General features: G+C 48.4%; 1 protein-coding gene across 2 annotated transcripts in view; it reads right to left on the reverse strand.

Annotated features, from left to right (window-relative positions):
- LIMCH1 (LIM and calponin homology domains 1) overlaps positions 1-20,053 on the reverse strand; it is a 1,245,196-nt gene that overhangs the window by 270,839 nt on the left and 954,304 nt on the right. For both annotated transcript variants that reach the window (XM_069631748.1, XM_069631749.1), the window contains 2 exons: positions 3,683-3,840; positions 2,450-2,861 (listed from right to left, as the gene is read on the reverse strand). In XM_069631748.1, coding sequence (XP_069487849.1) covers positions 2,450-2,861; positions 3,683-3,840 — 570 coding nt within the window. The remainder of the gene's footprint in view (positions 1-2,449; positions 2,862-3,682; positions 3,841-20,053) is intronic.

Raw genomic sequence — 20,053 nt, forward strand, 5'->3', positions numbered from 1 at the left:
ATTAACACGAGCTCCAGGCGATTGGTTAAAGAAAGGTTCCTAGGCTGGTTTCAGGAAAGATCCCTCATACATTACCACAACAGCAACGTGTTTTCTAAATCGCTGTCTATCAAAACCACTTTTTGCTGCGAGCGCTATCTAGATTTGGCATACAGTCCTGCTAGTGGAACCATCATGTTAAAGTTGCCACTAGGAGTTCTACCAGGAGGCCAGTTAAATGGCATTCTCACCACTCAGATGTATTTCCTGCGTGTGAGTTATGTTCAGAAATTCTCTAATAAGTCCTTTTTATGCCTAGTGCATAAAGGCATATGCAGAAAGAATGTACGTCCATGGTTGCAGATAAATCATATACGCAATTTATCTTCAGCACGTTATCATTGCAGGTAACTGGCTATAGCGGACTGTATTCACACTGCAGCAAACTACCTTTTTTTTTTTACACCTGGCATAGACGAGTCCTATATTTCACATGAATTTAGACCCGATACGTGAACTGTACATTGCAGCAAGAAATACGATTTATTTCTATGTGTATTTATTGTGTGCATGTACAGTTATAAATATCTGATTTATTGATGTTTGTACTTTGACAGCAGTAGGCGAAATAAAGTTTAATGACTTCATCAATTCCATTATGTAGGGCATTGCCAATGCATCATTAAGTTAAAGTGAGTATTTTATGCAGGAGCCTGTTCGGGAAGATGGGCAGCGCTGTGTGTGTGTGGTACCTACAGGGCACCCACAGGGCATGGCCATAGAGCACGGAATCAGGGTATACCCTCTTGTTGCCTCAGGCAAGGGGGCTGACCATGGTGCAAGCGAGTAATACCCTGTACTAGTACCCTCTGAGCTTGGTTGCAGGTAAGGCTCAGTAGGTAATGTTGGTAGTGGTACCCTGGGTATTAGTCTATTGGACCTAAAACATTTGACCTTATGACCAAAATGGTAGTTTTTTTGCATGGGTTATTTGGCCTTCGGGGCAATTTGGTCACATATATTGCAAAATACCAACCCTGCAGAGCAGTGGTTGCGGGGGTGTCCCCCGCTCCCCATGTTTGATATTTTACAATTTCAGGGTTGCAGAGTGACCCCTGCTTCCTTAAAATTGGAGTCGCGGGACAAAAAAAGATGCATGTGCATTTAAATTGGGCCCACAGCAGATAAATTGCGGACAGTTTGCTGCGAACAAAAGAAATTCGGTCAAACACACCCAAACTGTACCCTGTGAACCTGTGCCTGATATGCCACATACCCACAGGGCTGGGATCTGCACACGTTCCGACCCAAATAAGGTTCCAAGCGGGGGAGTGTCAATGTACCCAAACACTCGAGCTATCCATGCTTACAAAAAGCGATACATTGGCAAGCACTAAATCATTAGCAGGCCTGTGGCAGCCAGGCCCTTCAAAGGCTCATGCTGATGGTTAAGCAGACCCAGGGCAGGTGGTAAAGATCCTGCAAACAACCAAACGGCCTGGATTACTCAACCATCCATTCTAGCAATTCTGTTTAGACTAGCACCTGGCTCAGTTTATATTAGGGGAAAGTAGCCCTGCAGAGATTTCTGAAGCTTCAAATTATACAAGTACATATTTCAGCTCAATCGCAAACCACACGCAAGAGAGTGTAACTGAAGTTCTGTATCGTGGTCTCTGAAAATGTGAAAGGAGCATGTGCAGTCAATGGACGTTTGACATTGACCTTTTCCTAGAGACGTTTGCACTTCACCACTGCAAGGAATAGGAGACTTGAACTGAATCATCGCCTTATCACAGGATACTTGAGCAGAGCTACTACAATCGATTACTTAGAGCCAAAACATGCTTTTTGCCCAATGTCAACCAAATCATACACTAGCTATGCATTCACGTTCAGGACTTCCTATAACATTCTTTTTACAGTAGCAGCCAGGAAGAAGGCACAGGAAAATCATGTGGGCTTGCTTTACGGATATATGCCTGCATTCTCTGCAGGACCCAAAGAACTTCACCTCATTTCCCCCCTCCACCTCTAGCCCACTCCAAAGGTCTCTTCTTACCACCGGTTCCATGGCCCTGGTACCTTATACAACTCCTACACTCATAGCTCTATAGAAATGTGGGAGGGGCTCCACGGAGGCCCCAGACTTCCAATTTGATGGCTGAATTTTTTTTTTTTACTACAAATCTGCAGTTCGTGCTCTTGCCACTGCCCCTGAAATCTTTCTTTCAAAACACCATCTGCACCAGCCGTACCAACAACCTACCATTGTTGCACCCGGGCCAAGAACTAGGGTTACTGGCCGTTCCCATACGAAACGGCCATTAAAAGGAGTTATCATTGCTTCAGTGACAATATAATAATTGATTAACGTTTGTCCATTGTTTCCCCTCGTTTTGTTGATTTTTCACTTTAGGATTTGTTTCTTTTCTCACATTCAGTGAACAAAGGCCACTCCTTATCTTACCTTAAATGTTTTCAGAACCTGGGTGCACTTAGGTTGGGAGTAAGGCTTGGGTACCAGTAAAGGCACTGCCTTGGAAGCAGTAGCTTTACTTGGAGAAGTCCTCCCCGTTGAAAACCTCGCCCCAGACTCGCTGGTGGGTGCAATGGTTGCTTCAACCGTGGCAGTAAATTTTGGGGATGCAACCGGGAGAGATTGTTGCCTTAAGTACTTCATTGGATTGGGATCCCCGGGAGGAGAAAGTGAATTTGGCTGCACTGAATGGCTTCTTTCCACAATTTTTGGCATCTGTATACGCTCGAGTACAGCTTCGCTGATCGTGAACCGTTCAATGTACTTTTGGAGGATCCGCTCAGCCTCGTCGCGTGACGTGGCATTTTTATAGGCTTCATGCAGCTCCTTCTCTCGACGCTCTCTGTAAGGGAAAGACAGTAAGAGACAACATAAACACGTTGATAAAAACACTAGGAGCATTACTGTAAGATATGAAACCAGTCTGAATTACAATTATTTAAGCAATAAGCACGCGTTCTGCGGGATGACCCAGGTGGTAACTGCTTGGGGCCCAAGTTAACACCATGCCATGATGAGTACTATTCGGGGCCGTACCGGCCTTAAAGCGGCAGCGCCCCCGGCAGAAAAATAACAATTTGAAAAGAAACATTTGGCACCTCCAGCCCCTCCAATTAACATGCAGCACAGCGCCACGTGGGCTCTGTTGTCCACAAATAAGAGAGGGGTGTTCAAATCTTCCGAGCACCCGTGAACTGAAACCGCTTGCACCCAAACGCAGCATGCATAAGAAGCTACGTGAGAATATCAGAGCAAGCATCAAAGGCTCTTGGCCTAACCCTGCTTTCAAAATTGCCGGCCTTAACTAGAGCTTCTGAAAGCCACGGTTCGAATCTCACTGCCTGCTCATGTGTGTCAATGCGAATCGCTCACCTTGACCCGGATCAGGAAATGAGCGTCCACAACCGTCTTCAAAGGACAGGGCAACTTTGTCAATATCTTAGAACTAGGGGCATTTTCTTGCTCTAATGTCGGGAACTACAGACTTGCAGAGCCACATAACATTTCGAAAACTTTTCCCTTCACGACACCAATCAGAATAATGATCTATAAGGCGTAGAAGAACCGAGTGAGTCTGCAAAAGGCATTCCTAAGTATGAACGCGCAGGGCATTGCATCGGGCTTTTAAACTGAAGGTTGCATGCAAGCAAGGCAACAGCATACTTCTCTTCCACAATCTCTTTGTAGGTTTTGATGCTTTTCCGTCGCTCACTCAATGCATCTTCCCCACTCAGCACTTTCTCCATCTTCTTCCTTTCCTGCTCCTTCTTGATCAAGTCCTGAGATGCGCTTCTTCTGCGAGTCTTCCAACGTGCAAGGTCCTAGGGGAACAGCAGAGGCACACACTTCATATCATGCAGACTTATGATGCTGTAATGCCATTAGGTTCCAGAGACAAGATAATCGCATGGCTAAAGGCAGATGGGTAAAAGTGTACCCGACCCGGGCTGCCATGGTTGGACCCCAATACAGATCGTGGTTTGGTTTAGGAGGGCATGAAAAGCAGAAAAGAAAAAAGGGATGTAAGTGAACCATGTTTACATTGTTTTTGTAAATCAAGCTTTGCGAACAAGAGTGCTGCTCTTTACAAAGTTCAGCTATCAATGGGCAGCTAACTGTGCAGAGTGTGGTGCTTTCTTTACCTTCTGCAAGGGTAAAGCACAGGTTGAGGAACTTGGAGCGGGAGGGATCTGGCATAAAGCATTAAATAAAACATGATTGTGTTATAAATAATATTAAAAGCAGACTGCAGTTTATGAATCCTCATCCAATGGCCATGACAAAGCAAACAAAACAAAAAAACACCTTACTGGCAGCTACCTTGCCTTCCAGGGGATTGGCAACACTTGTACAATTTGTCACAAAGCTGCTGTATTGATAGTCACATGCAAATGCTATTCCAAAAGACAAACCATTTCCCAAGCCCGTTTCTATGTCTGCTGCAACGCCATTGGCTCAATGTAGTCACCACCTCCGTCTTTGTCCTTGCAATAGGACTGTTAACAGTGACCTTACCAGACTAAATATGGCATACAGATCTAGGAAATTAACTTGTCCCTGGTTTCTGGGGTGTCTTTCTCCCTTTTTTCCAAGCCCTAATTTTAGCTAATGACACAGCCAAATCCACATGGCGCCTGCCTTCATTTGGTATCTTATATTGCAGTACTCACTGCACCTGCAACCTGTTGCAATGCTGTAACGGAGGACTAGATCCACCAGTTTCCAAGCCTGCAGCGCCAAAAGGTGCTCAATGCGAACTGCTTTACCTCATCACTGCAGGCGCATCAAGTGTGGGAGTCTCGTGTACTGCAACAACCCGGGCAGCGCGCCAGCCAATGGTACTGGACCCACCCTCGCCCTCCTTCCTCGCACAGGAGACAGGCAAAGACCACGCAGCACAGATGCCAGCGTTGTAGTAAAACAAACCCGTGTTGCTAGCACCTGGTCTCCTAAGCATGCAAGGTGCCGCCAAAATGATTGGGGATCACTCACTCTGCTATCCCCGCAAATCAGCTCTCCATAACAGACACTCCACTGAAACTGGACGCATCCACATCTCTAACTATCTCACTTCTGGTCGCCACCATAACTTCTCCTCTATTCTCATCCTACTTAATCTCTCTGCAGTCTTGGACACCATAGATCACGGGTGCACAACATACGGCCCGCGGACCAGCTGCGGCCCGCCATGCTGTTTTGTCGGGCCAGAGAGGTACAAAGACTTTCCTAATGGAGTGCGGCCCGCAAGCAGCATCGGCCGCCCTCCATCAGGAAAGACTTTGAAACTCTTCCGGGCAGGACAAAACACTGGCCCTCCATTGGCTCAGCACACACGCACCACGTAGTTCTACGAGCCACGTAGTGCGTGTGTGCTGCACCAATGGAGGGTCAGCACTACGGCTGGCGTGGCCAATAAGGCTTGATGCCGGAAGCATTTCAGCCTTGCCACGCCCACGCCAGCTGTAGTGCCAGAGACCTCGCCAGCGTTCCAGCTAGCCTGCCTTCCAGCACGTCCGGTAAGTGGTCTGTTTGTGTGTCGGGTCGTTTCTGCCTGTATCTTTGTGCGGTGTATGTTGAGATGCGGGGGTCAGAGGGTGTCGGGTCTGCATGAATGTTTGTTTTTAAGTGTGAGTGTGGTGTATGTTGAGATGCGGGGTGGGGGGGTGACGGGTCAGCATGAATGTTCGTTTTTAAGTTTGAGTGTGGTGTATGTTGAGATGCGGGGATGGGGGTGTCGGGTCTGCATGAATGTTTGTTTTTAAGTGTGAGTTTGGTGTATGTTGAGATGCGGGGCGGGGGGGTGTCGGGTCTGCATAAATGTTTGTTTTTGTATGTTTGTGCGGTGTATGTTGAGATGCGTGGGTTGGGGGGATGTCGGGTCTGCATGAATGTTTGTTTTTGTATATTTGTGCGGTGTATGTTGAGATGCGGGGGTCAGAGGGTGTCGGGTCTGCATGAATGTTTGTTTTTAAGTGTGAGTGTGGTGTATGTTGAGATGCGGGGTTGGGGGTGTCGGGTCTGCATGAATGTTTGTTTTTAAGTGTGAGTGTGGTGTATGTTGAGATGCGGGGTGGGGGGGTGACGGGTCTGCATGAATGTTTGTTTTTAAGTGTGAGTGTGGTGTATGTTGAGATGCAGGGTTGGGGGGTGTAGGGTCTGCATGAATGTTTGTTTTTAAGTGTGAGTTTGGTGTATGTTGAGATGCGGGGCGGGGGGTGTCGGGTCTGCATAAATGTTTGTTTTTGTATGTTTGTGCGGTGTATGTTGAGATGCGGGGGTTGGGGGGATGTCGGGGCTGCATGAATGTTTGTTTTTGTATATTTCTGCGGTGTATTTTGAGATGCAGGGGTTGGGGGGATGTCGGGTCTGCATGAATGTTTGTTTTTAAGTGTGAGTGTGGTGTATGTTGAGATGCTGGGATGGGGGTGTCGGGTCTGCTTGAATGTTTGTTTTTGAGTGCAAATGCAGTGTATGTTGAGATGCGGGGGTGTCGGGTCTGCATGAATGTTTGTTTTTGTATGTTTGTGCGGTGTATGTTGAGATGCGGGGATTGGTGGAGTGTCGGGTCTGCATGAATGTTTGTTTTTGAGTGCAAATGCAGTGTATGTTGAGATGTGGGGGGGTGTCAGGTCTGCCTGAATGTTTGTTTTGGAGTGTAAGTGGGGGCTTCGGGTCTTTATGGGTGCATGTTTGAGAGTGTGTGTGCTGAGTTGGGGGTTCAGGTCTTTATGGGTGCATGCTTGAGAGTTTTTGTGCCGAGGTGGGGGGTGGGGGTACGGGTCTGTATGGGTGCATGCTTGAGAGTTTGTGTGCTGAGTTGATGGGTGGGGGCTTTGGGTCTGTATGGGTGCATGCTTGAGAGTTTGTGTGCTGAGTTGGGGGTGGGGGTACGGGTCTGTATGGGTGCATGTTTGAGAGTTTGCGTGCTGGGGGGAGGGGTATGGGTCTGTATGGGTGCATGCTTGAGAGTTTGTGTGCTGAGTTGGGGGTGGGGGTTTGGGTCTGTATGGGTGAATATTTGGGTTTGTGTGCTGAGTTGGGAGGTTGGGGGGTACGGGTCTGTATGGGTGCATGCTTGAGAGTTTGTGTGCTAAGTTGGGACCCGCCTTGCCCCTCCCACATTTACTTTTCGGCCCTCTATAGGCGACATGTAAGGTACATAGTGTTTGGTTGGGGGTGGGCGCCATGGGGCATAGTGTTTGGTTGGGGGTGGGCATCATGGGGCATAGTGTTTGGTTGAGGGGTGGGCATCATGGGGCATAGTGTTTGGTTGGGGGTGGGCATCATGGGGCATAGTGTTTGGTTGAGGGGTGGGAGCCATGGGGCATAGTGTTTGGTTGGGGGTGGGAGCCATGGGACATAGTGTTTGCTTGAGGGGTGGGGGCCATGGGACATAGTGTTTGGTTGGGGGTGGGAGCCATGGGGCATAGTGTTTGGTTGGGGGTGGGAGCCATGGGGCATAGTGTTTGCTTGAGGGGTGGGGCAATGGGGCATAGTGTTTGGTTGGGGGTGAGGAGGCCATGGGGCATAGTGTTTGGTTGGGGGTGGGAGCCATGGGGCATAGTGTTTGGTTGGGGGTGGGAGCCATGGGGCATAGTGTTTGGTTGGGGGTGGGAGCCATGGGACATAGTGTTTGCTTAAGGGGTGGGGGCCATGGGACATAGTGTTTGGTTGGGGGTGGGAGCCATGGGGCATAGTGTTTGGTTGGGGGTGGGAGCCATGTGGCGTAGTGTTTGGTTGGGGGTGGGAGCCATGGGGCATAGTGTTTGCTTGAGGGGTGGGGGCCATGGGGCATAGTGCTTGGTTGAGGGGTGGGAGCCATGGGACATAGTGTTTGGTTGGGGTTGGGAGCCATGGGGCACAGTGTTTGCTTGAGGGTTGGGGGCCATGGGGCATAGTGTTGCACTCCAAGAGTGAACCCAATAATAAAGCTAAAACAGGCACAGTTAGGAGATGTACATCCTTTGCTTTTTGAGGAAACCTGACTCAACGAAGGCCATACTCCTCTTGGGCAAACGAAACAGCAAAGTATAGCAGTCCAAAATAACGGAATGTCCAATCAAGGGTCAATAAAATATATATAATTTAATTAAAGAGACGATATACAATAACTAAATAGAAATAAATTATAACAATGGAAAATGTGTAGTACAAAATGTAAGTTTGAAATACAAATAAAAATCGGTACACCTCAAAAACGTATTCTTTTTCCATGTGTTTAATACAAATTGGGGGTTGAAAAAGCCTCCTGCCACGCCCCGCCTACCGCCCCACCCACATTTACTTTTCGGCCCACTATAGCCCTCATGTAAGGTACTTTCGGCCCTCTGTCAAAATCAGTTGTGCTCCCCTGCCATAGATCATCCCTCCCTCGGCTTCAAGGACACCGCATTTGACTTGGCGGCCTCATATTGTTCTGTCTGCTCCTTCTCCATCTCTCTGGGCACTCCTATGCACTCTATACAAAACCTCCATAGGGAAACTCCTCTCATCGACCGCACCCAGATCATATTCTCCTTTCCCCCCCCTTCACCCACGACATTTCTGAATGCCTCATTAACTACCTCACAGCCATCAGTCGCTGGATGACTTTACGCTGCCTGGTGCTTAACTTCTTCAAAACAGATAACCTCCACACCTCTGCACCTGCAAGGAAAATGCCACTCTCCCATCTCCTTTACCCTTCCTTCTAGATACCCTCACACCTTCACCAGAGGTCAGCAACCTTGGGGTTGTCTTCAGTGACCTCCGAGAGAGGTAGCCATTCCAACATTAGGAAAATCCAGTGCCACCTCATCCACCATTTGGCCAAAACCTTCATCTCTATTCTTAAATTAAGGAAACGTGATTGTTGCTTGAGCCTACTACTTGGTCTCCCTTTCTACTTTTTCTCTCCCCTCAACAAAGTCCTCAACTTGGATACATGCACCATTTACAGCCTTCATCAACCATCCACACCTCCCTGACCTCTACCACGCTGGATGGCTCTTTATGCAGAATTGCTCCCTTTAAATAACCATGCCTGATCTACCACTCTAATAATGGCCATGCTCTTCTTTGAATAAATAGCAATATGAAGCATTGCAGCATGAGGACTCACTAATACTTGTTCACTTTCAACTGTCAATTGAGTAACCTCTTCCCCACCGTCCCTCTCCTCCCCCAACGCTGAACTAGCCCCTACCTCTTTTAAATCTGCAACTGCCCTACCAGTTTTGCAGAAACCCTGAGCTGACCCAAAATGTGCTGGCAAATGATCAACTACTTTCCCTTCTTCACCAGTATTCAAAGCAGCTTGAGCGGGTTGTCTTCAACCAGATAACAAGGACCCTTTAGGATACTGTCCTTGGATATCCATGCATGCCTCCAACTTTCGCTGCGATGCTCACCACTCCAAACTCTCTTCTATACTCATCCTTTGTGACACTTCAACACTGTTGACCACTACTCTCGCCTCCTCATTCTCCAGCAACTTGGGTTTTGAAAATCTGCTCTCAGCTAGATTGCTGTTAATGTATAGGTTGTTCCTTTAAAATCTCCCAGAACTCCCTGACTCCCACGCATCTCACTGTCAGCAGCCTCCTAAGGATAACTCCTTAGACCTTTGCTCTTCACTCTCTGTACCTCTGTCCTAGGAAGACTTATCTCTTTCTTCGGTTTTCACTATCTCCTCTTTGCTGATAATACTGAAATATTTTTTTCCTTAACCTCCTTCACCCCAGTCATCTTGGAACCGATTACCAACCGCCTCACTACATTCTATCACTGGATGGCCCACCGTGGCCTCATGCTGAACTCTTCAAAAGCAGAAGTCATCTTTCTCCTAACTTCCAACCAATTCCCTCCCCTCATCCATCTCTTGCCTGTCTGACCTGTTCCCTCGCCCAAGGCTTGCAACCTCCGGGTCCTTTTTGCTAGCGACTTCAGACTGCAGCAATTAATCACTTCCACTACTAAACATTTGAAACATTTGTCAATTTCTTACTCACCAAAAACTCTAATCTCCAGCCCTGGTACTGAGCAAACCATTCTACTGCTCAAGCCTATTCCTTGGCCTACTTCTATAAAAAAGTCTTCAACTTCTCTACCCGCACTCTCTACCGCACTACAACCTACCCACATCCTTTCCCTATTTCTACTGACACAATGCTGGTTGGATCTTGATGCACAACCTCTCAATGTTCAAGTTATGGTCTTGCTCCTCAGTACGTGTCGGAGAGCATTTCTGTCTACTCACCATCTCCTACATCTGCTCCTCCCCTACATTGAACCTCAATGGTCCATACCCTCCCGTGCCTCCTCTTTCTTCCACCCATTCTCCTGATTTACTTCACTGGAGCCCACTGCCCATTACAATAAAAGCAAGCCCAACTGTTAGTCTCTTCAAGGTTTACTTAAACTTTATTTACTTGCAAAAGAGGGAGCTCTCTCTTCCCGCTCCCCCATCTTCCCTACCTGACCCAACCACACACTCCAGAATAATGTAATCTTGTATATTTGTACACTACTCCTCTTTAGTTTGAAGCCCCCTCTCCCCAACCAGGTTAATGTTACAATTGAAAGTGACCTGTTTTAATTTTTTTTTTCTTGCCCTTGGTTCATATCCCATTTTGTTCACACACTTAAACTGGCTCACCACTTGTTCTCATCTTTGTGCTATTGTTTAAGTACTGTAAGAAAGCCATGGTATAACAAGTATGACACCAACACGATAAATTCAATTTCAAAACCTTTATTCAATTTTGGGGTTTGGAAAAACTCCTACTTTACCCTACTGCTAGGATAGGAGTAGTCTCTACAATCAAATAATAAACAAAACACAGTCCTAGTCAGTCTCTGTCAAATCAAAGATGGCATATACTAACAAAACCTAATGCCTGCCCTATCTCTTACACAAAACGTGTGTAAAGGGGAATATATATGCAAAGGAAAATCAGTGTCATAACAAAGAATCAATGTGGTTGAGTTAGCTCTCCTTCCCATGTTAGACAGCACAAGTAAGGCGGTCCCCGTATACTGGATGACACACTCTGGCTCAGGTTGTCAAAACAAAGGTAGTTCAAAACGTGGACGGAGGCCCGCTTGGCCTTCCACGTTAAAGCCACTTATTCCAACTTTTAAAAGTTCCTTTGCAGTTCAACAAAAGTTTGCACATGTCTCCCTCGTCTGTGCTCGGACCTTTCACAGCAGAAAGTTCACATAGATCTCCCTCCGTCGGGCTTGGACCTTTCAATCAGAGCACTTGCAGGGGTTCCCTCCCCCAAGCTTAATTCACATTCTTTAGGGATTCCCCTCCCCATATGTATCACACGTTCGGTCTCCCTCAGCCAGGCTCTGACCTTTTCCTAATGCTGAAGACTTGTGAATGTGCGAGGCTTTTGCTATAGACCTCCGCAGGACCACTTTGACTTTCCCTTTAGCTCAGACTCTTGTGTTATTTGCCTCAGTTAATTTTGGTCTGGGTAGTTCAGTATGACAAGCACAAAAGTTCAACATTCACCTGTTCGCTTCCCCTTTAGTCGGGGTTATTCTCGATTGTCTGCTTTCCTTCGCGTCTCATCCACACGTGCCCAGCCTTGTGAGATAAACTATTGCACTTTCAATCTTCTCCGAACACACACCTGCCTTTCACGTCGCTCGCCAACTCACCGGCTGTGTGCATTCCTTTCTTGTCTTTACTGTTTAATTTCACAAGTCAAGGTTAATACCACAGGCTTGGCTTCGCCTCCCCAACTCTGTCGTTTACCCAGGAGTGTTGCGGGCGTCCGTGAAACACAATGCAGTCTTCTTGTCTGGGATTTGTACTTTTCTGTCAATCTTTCACACATCTTTGGAGGCAACGACCTCCTAAAGGGATCTCCTGGGATTCTCTACCCTTTGCTCTCGTCCCTCTCTCGGTCACTCTGCTCCAGTAGGTTCGTCTTCCCTCCAGAAGTAAGTTCTGCTCCTTCTCGTGTTCCACCTTGCTCAGAGTGTGTCTCTATGTTTCGCCTTTTATCTGTGTGGGCAGAGCCAATGGGTATCAGATGTATGCAATTAAAGTCAAAAGCCTGACTTTGCCTGACCCGATTAGCGAGACATGTCCAATGAAATGTGTAAGGGTTAGCCTCTTTACTCTCAGTCACCCTCTTCCTCGGCCCAGTGTTTGGATAGAAGGGGGAGGGGGAGTTGGGACGTTGGAGGATCCTATATTGTCTTGGGAGGATAGCTCAAGGGCAACGTGCTCGCCTTGGAAGCAAGACCACACGGAGCATCACAGGTTCAATCCCCGGGTCCGCGGTTAGAAACCTCTGGGTATTAAGCGAGTTATAAATAACCTATCATATCATTTATAAAATAGAATGGGTCATGGTAGGGGAAAGTGAGGAATACCGCGCCTCACCATCAGTTGCCTCACCTACACTCCCCGAAGACCCCCTCACCCAGGTGATCCTTCTGCATTGGTCCACCCCCAGGGTCTGGATCCAAAGGCGATGGCCGTGCCCTGGTCACCTGAGAGAGAGAGATCCCCAGGGACTAGCAGGTGAGACAGCCTTTGGTTTCTCACAGCACCCTTACGGACAATGCCTCACCCATCTATAAATGTGTTATTGTAAGTCATTTAGGAATGAAATGGACATCCCTGTTCTTCAAATAAATACAAAATCAGTTGCTGAACACGTCCTTGCACTAATAAAAAGTATATGTTTCTTCACATGCTCCAGATCACCAAAAGACTATACTTAAGGGCTGCCCTAAAGGCAGAATACATTAACGACACTCCTCTAAAAGAATAAGGGGTCTCCCACTACTTCTTTGAATCATATGTGGACTTCAAACCTTAAAGAATATTTTGCTGAACCCTGTTGAGGGAGCAATCCTTTACAAAATCATACAGATGTGAGGTGAAGGCATGTGTTCCAGGGCAGAGGCCAGCTGTGTCCCCTAACCACCACCAGGGACCATTGGGGCGAACTGCTGCTGGAACAAGACCGGCATCTCTGCCAGCCACATTGCTGCCCACAACCTCACATGTTGAAGGACCCCTGAAGGTGTGCAACAGCCTTCCCCGTCTTTGAGAGCCTGAGAAAAGGAATCTTGTTGTTGAGACCATGGAGTGGGACTCCCAACTTTTGAGACCCAAGACATTCAAGATTCCTGCCATTTCACCATTGAACCGGTGCAAGACATGATTCAAGTTAAGCATGTTAAGCAAAAAGAGTGGCTGTTGTTGTATTCTTAACATACTGTAGAGATTTAAAGACACATAGCTTATGAATATGTGCAAGGGCTCCTGCTTGAACTCATCACTTCTTATGGCATGGCTTTTTAGGCACACTCCCATTTCTAATCACAAAGCATTTGAACATCTCAAGGGACATCCCACAGGCATCAGTCCATCAGGATTAACCATTCAATGTCATGTCTGCAGCCACCTAACAGGAACTGCCATTTTCAATGACAGCTGCAGTTAAAGTGCAAACATCACATGGTTTTCACCTTGTTGAATATAGGAGTCATGATCGCTGTGTGTGAATAGTTCTAATCAGTGGCAGATTTAAGGCAGAGGGGCCCATAGGAAATATTGTCAGGGCCCTGGGTAGGCGGAGTTTAAGGTGGAACGAGTCAAAGCCTACCACAACTGCAACATTAATTAACTTTAGGGACAAACGTTACATGTATTGTGACCTGCTAACATAAGTAATCGCGTCCCATTGCAAATGGTGTGCCTGCTGAGTCTTAAAAGGATAGGATCTCAGAGGAAGGACAGGTGCTGCCTGGACGGTTTGACTTTGAGGTGAGAAAGGCAGTGCAGGGGGGCCTGTGGGCACGTGTCCCTTGTCCGCGTGCCAAAGAGTGCCAAATCCGCCTCTGGTTCTAATACACTGTAATGCACATCCCGTTTCCCAATGCATTCGGAGACTTGTGGTTAGAGCTATGGTACTTTTGGCAACAGCAATCACTACCCACAAATAATCCCACACATCACGTGAGCAATAGTGTACATTTGGCGAATTGCGCAGCAGGTCAATTCTATGTCAAGACTGGAGGCTTCCTCTGATGGATCAATTCTTCGTTATCTACTCCTCTAGCAGCAAAGGGAAAAGAATTTGAAACGGAAAATGAAACTGAGCACGTAACAGCCATTCACACCCGGGGAAGGGCCCTCAGCCAATCACGTGGCTGGAACAGCGGTCGAGAATATGCTCTGCCTGCTGCTTCCACTAAGCCTGAGTCAGGCTATGCATCAATTTAGGTAAGCAATGAGGTTGCAAGGAAGAGGTTGATGCCTGTATATTAATACCAGATATCCAGTGAACTAAGGAACGTGAATTCTACATCAGTGTGTTAGTTGACGGCAACTGACCACATATAGCAAATTCCCCGAGGAAGACCTTGTTGAATAAGGTCGAAACATGTGTTGGCTATGCAGTAAAAGTTAATATGTATTGATCTTTTATAAAATTGACTGGTGCTTTCATTGGGTCAATATGACATTGAAGTTAATATCTTTAACTTAAGTGGGTGGTGGAGCAAGTGGTCATTGCAATATTACTTGTTAACCTTGGTGACATTGGGCTGTGGTCACTTCACTTTGATCAGTGCTAGCCAACCCGCAATGTTAGAATAAGGCAGGTAAATTGAAATTTGAAGTATATTTATCTAGTGTTGTGGTAGATAGCTCGAAGGGGGTTCTAGCCCATTCTTTAATTCTTCCTTTTCGGTAGCTTATAGTGAAGCGCTAGGTCGATGTTCCAATGGGAGAAGGCATACCAAACGTTACAGAGCCCCATTTTTAGTTTGGGCTATTAGGTGGCAGAGCCACCTATAAACCGAAACTATTGTATAAGAGTACAGCTAGGGAGAAATGGCATATGAGGAGGAACACGAAGCTTAAAAGTGTTTTTTGGTTATTTGCCCACCCATTGACTATGCATGGCCATGCCAAACCCTATGGCCATTCCAACCCAGTCCCTGCCCCTACCCACCCAAAACACCTCCTTGTGGGAACTCTTTCAGTTCCCTTCAATCAAGCCTTACCATCAAATGTTGCACTCAAAGTGCCTGCCAGTATTTCTTCAAAGCAATCATCTGAGAGTTAATGACTTAATGGGTGCTGTAAACTTGCTACTGGTGTAATAAAAATTTCTAAACAAGGTCTGCTTTAATCACTCGATTTATAAGCACTATATCGATTTCGCGCCTTGAAACACTTGTGTATAGGCGCGTTACAAATGCCATATCATATATCATATCACTATCCTTGTCTTTCACTGCAGTCCTGTTAAAAACAAGCATTAGCAAAGCCAACAGCTTTGGCTTGTGCATACGTATTAGGCATTTGGAAGGCAATGCTATTAGATGCCCAGGTATTCGCATCATTTTGCTACCATCAATGGCCAGTTAATACGGCTACGCAGTGCCTGGCAAGTGTCTTTCCCATGCCTACTCAAAAGCCCAGACATTAATTGACAATGCTGGTTTCATTTGATCTAGCTTCCCTTGGAGTAAGTGGGAGGTGTGAAAGGAGCAAGTCGCGCTGCTGCTTCAATGAAAACAGAGTTATTGCTTTTTTCACCCCTGATTATGAAGACATGTAGTTCAAGCTATGAACTAAGGCTTGCATCGGTGTTGGGTTGTTGTATATGTAGCCTGTGGCCAAAAGCTACATGCTTGTCCCCTAAGGGAATCAAGAAATAAAGACACTGACATCAGGGTGTGTAAATAAAATACTTTATTTAGTGTAGTGTTTATGTGTATTGTGTTTACTGGAAGGACTTAATTGGACTGGACCATTTAGCCCCCAATGGAACCAGATTGAATGTGAGAGAAGAAAATAAATAACTCCCCTGGCCAAGAATGGACTAGGCAGGGGAGAAGATTCAAAGAATTAAAATCGTTAGGAAAGGAACTGTTGAAAGGGAGAAAAGAAGGGAAGCAGCAATAACTAAGGGCACCCTGGGTAAAGGGGCGGGCACAGCCCCCAAAGACTTAAAGGCAATGTTTAGGCTGGGCCACGTGTTGGAGGGAAGGGGTGTTCATGACAAAATGTTGCTCCCCACACTCACCTTAAAGCTCACCCCTGCTCACTCAGTTCACCTCCACACACATGCCAACAACAGTGGTGGCTCCTTCATAATGGCGGATAGGCGGCGACCTGCCTATCATCCACCCATCATGGAGGAGCTGGCAAGAGTAGAAAGATCTGGTCACAGGAGTACTCTCTCTTCCCCCACAGTAACACCTAGAATTAGCGCATGCCCAGTGGGAAATATCTGGCTGGGGCATACAGCTCTCCCAGCCAGGCATGGGCCATTGGGCTTGCTGGCTAGGTCATTGCAGGGAGAGGGGGCGCTCCTGCACAGCCTCCCAACATTGCCCTGAATAGCGAACATCGGAGCGTTGAAGTTTCAGAATCCCTGACATGCGCAATGCCTGCGTGCCCGGGGCTCCGAAACTTGATTCCGGGCTTCCTGGCGGGTGAACGCGCCAGTGAAAGTGGCATGGCGGGCGCCGCCCCTTAGTGGGGGTTGCCCAGCCGACCTCCTCCCCACGATTCCAACAGGTCAGGGGGCGGGAAGGGGGGAGGATCACGTTAGCCCGCCCCCGGAAGTGAACGGGAGCGCGGGAGACGTGAGGGGCGGGGCCGGGAACCGAGGGAGAAGCCGGCCCCATAAAGGCACGGGTTTCGAAAACACAAGCACATTCTCCCTCGGTTTCCTATTTCGCCGGATCGTGGTTTTGTTTGTCATCGTGGGAGATCCTCGTGCATCCAGCCGGGGCTTCGTTGCCCTAGCAGTTTGGATCAAGCGCGGTCCAGGAGGAGGGGACGTGTCGATTTCGGGAGTTCCTGCTGCAGGTGATTCCGGGAGTTCCTGCCACAGCGGGTGTCCGTTCCAGCCAGGAATACCAGAGGTATGTCGAATGGTCGCGTGGTTTCGGCAGACAGGGGGACCATGGTGGGCGGCAGGGCGGCCGCCGAACGGAAATCCAAACTAGAAGGTAGCGCGATCGTGGGGGGGTAGGGTCAGGGGTGGGGGGTCCGTAGTAACTGGAGAGGCGTGCGATTTATATCCATTGCGATATGCGATTATACGCAGGCAGGGGGAAAGTCCGTGTTCTTGATATATTCCTTTATGGGCGGTAGCAGCGGTAATGTGGGACCTAGTGGGAAAATTAAGATGGCCGCCGCGGCACGCAGTGGGACGGTGTCAAGCCTTGGGTGGATTGCAAGAAGCAAGGTTTCCGTTTTCGTCGGGCAGGTAGATTTAGATGCATGCGATACGCACTTCTCGAAAAGTTTAGATGCCGTATAGGGGGGTTGCGCCAGTAATGGGGGCCTTTTGTACAAATGGGCGAGGGACGCCGCGCGACGCAGGGGATTTGTTTAAATCTTGTGGGCCGAGGGCGAGAATGAAGGTTTTCTTTTCGTCCGAAATTCTCCGACTTAAATTACATGCTTTTAAGTGCCGGGGGAAGGGTAATGCGGAACTGGGTGGAAATGTTTGGGGGCGTATTCAAGTGTTTGGGTGGAAAGTAGTGTATTGGAATTCATATCGCAGCTAGTAAGTTACAAATGTTCGCTGGCCGCTGCGCCACGCAGGGGGAAGTATTGATGGGTTGGGAGGAGAAATGGCGGGGGGAAAGAGGGGGTGAGCCAATGGGCCAAGGTGCGCCGCCCACGTCCAAGTTAGTGTATATGCCTGTTACGTGCACATCTGAAACGTTCAAATGCCGTTTAGGTATGGGTGCGCCAGGGATGGGGGCCCGTGGTAGAAATGGGCGAGGGCCGCCCCGCCACGCATGGGATTGGTTTAGGTTATGTGGGCTGAGAGCGGGAAACAAAGGATTTCTGTCGTCCAAAATTTTTCTACTTGCATAACATGCCTCTTTATGGACGGGGGGTAAGGTAATGCGCCAGGAGTGAGAAATGTGCGGGGGCGGCCGCGCCATGCAGGGCGATGTATTAAAGTGTTGGGCTGAAAAGTGGTTACATTCCAATCCATATTGCAGCATAGGAAGGTACAAATGTTCGATGGCTGCCGTGCAATGTAGGGGGATGTATTGTTGTATTCAAGGGTGACACGAAAGTGGGCTTGCCGCGATATAATCATGCAAACAGAAAACATTTTGGCCGTTGAACGCAAAAGCGGGAAAGCAGTTCTGTGCACCTTTGGCTAAACATGCTTGTGTTGGCTGCATTGTATTGGGTGGTGGACGGCTCGCCGCGACAGGCATAGGGGTTAGTTTCAATTGGGCAGGAAAACAATTTTGCGGGCTGGGGCGGGACGCATGGGAAATGTTGGGTATGGGTGTCGTGCCGTAGGGAGGGAGTAGATACGCATAAGGAGAGTGAGAAGAGCCCACGAGGAGACAGGAGCTTCTGTGCCTTTCTCTGAGGGGGGAAATAAAGGTAGAATGAACACCAGCTGGTTCGATACAGTCGACAGTTTAATGCCGAAGATAATAAAGTAGCACATGATTGCAACTTCCTCAGCATAGGTTATACCGTACGTCTTTATAGGCGGGCCTCCGGGGTATTGAAGTACCTGCTTTACAGATGCCTAGTGGGGAAAGAAGGGGCAGTGTGGGAGGGGGGGGAAGGCGGGGGTCTGCAGCACACCACTCGACTCCATCACCGACATAGAGGGAAGGGCTTAGACTCCCCGTCCTCCACCATCGCTTCTGCACATATGCGGCAATTAGAGAATGTCCCAAAAGGAGGACTGTTTTCGTACTGCATTGGCACCACGGACAGCGGGGGGAGGTGGGGCTTGTCAGCCTGCGCTTTTGCTCAGGTACGAACAGTGAAGGGGAGGGAGGACTAGATTAGCCCCAATTTTAACCCGGGCTGCCTCGAGCTGTGCCTGCCCAGCCCTAGGCATGCAACGGGGGGTCTTCAAAGAAGGGGAATACAGACATAACTAGAATTATCAAGGGCGAGATTTGGGGGGTTAGTAGCCAAATCTGATTTCGTGGGTACAAATACCAGTGAGTGCATGGAGGTGATGGTGCACTAACTGCAGGCCCGGCCCTAAGTGGGAGGAAAACAGTCAGTGGGTTGGGGGAGGGGTGGGCTCGAGGCCAGGGGGGGGCGCAAGCGGGAGGGACAGAATGGAGTAGTTGGGCACGGGGGATAGTAAAGTCATGCAATACCGTCACCCATGAAATACCACTAAGTAAGCAAGCAGTATGTACTCTACAGTGCTCAAAAATGTGTGTGTGATAGGTCCTACATGGGGAGTGAAGATGGGCTTCATGTGTAACAAACACTTGCCATGAGTCATTAGGGGTTAAATTACGTTACAGCGGGGTTTCAAGTGGAAGAACGTGCCCTCGGGTGCTACATAGCTCCCGACCGCAAGGTCAGAAAAATGTGTACAGTATTCTTGAGTCTACCCCAGCGTCGAAATGCTTAGTATGGAGGCGGTCGAACAGCAAGGGGAGGGCTTAAGGGGGATGGGCGGAAGGGAGTGATTTGGCACCTAGGGATAGCAAAGCCAAGTACTACCGTCGCCACACATAAATGCCACTGAAAGATGCACGCAGTATGTACTCCATGGTGACTCGAACATTTGTCTCACATAGGTCGACATGTCGGTACATGCAAGCACAGTCAATTCGGCCCTCGACGTCGTAGTGCTCGTGCTATCGGAAGACGGCCAGGCAATGGAGGAAGTGGCCGGATCATCAACTCCGGTGCGCGGAATGGATGCACAATCGTGGGCTGAATATTTAGCCCTAGCAGAGGTCCTGGGGTGGCAGGCAGCTATGGCAAGGATGGGGGGCCCGGTAATTGCCAACACAATCGCCACGCCGGGAGCGAACAACCCGGAAGGGGGAAAGACTGTCCCGGAGAGCAAGGACTCGCAAAGCGGCGAAGGCACGGGCAGCCACGAGAACCCGCCAGCGGGTGTGGGCCACGAGGGGGGCCCCACACGAAAGCGTACGGCAAAGACAAGCGGGGCCCACACGTAAAGAAAACAAATAGGGACCTGGAGGAAGAACTCGCAGCATTAAAGGCACAGATGGGGGCGACACCGGCAGGCCCCA

This window comes from Ambystoma mexicanum, chromosome 6q (genome assembly GCF_040938575.1).
Source record: "Ambystoma mexicanum isolate Mex_15411 chromosome 6q, UKY_AmexF1_1, whole genome shotgun sequence".
Taxonomy (NCBI): domain Eukaryota; kingdom Metazoa; phylum Chordata; class Amphibia; order Caudata; family Ambystomatidae; genus Ambystoma; species Ambystoma mexicanum.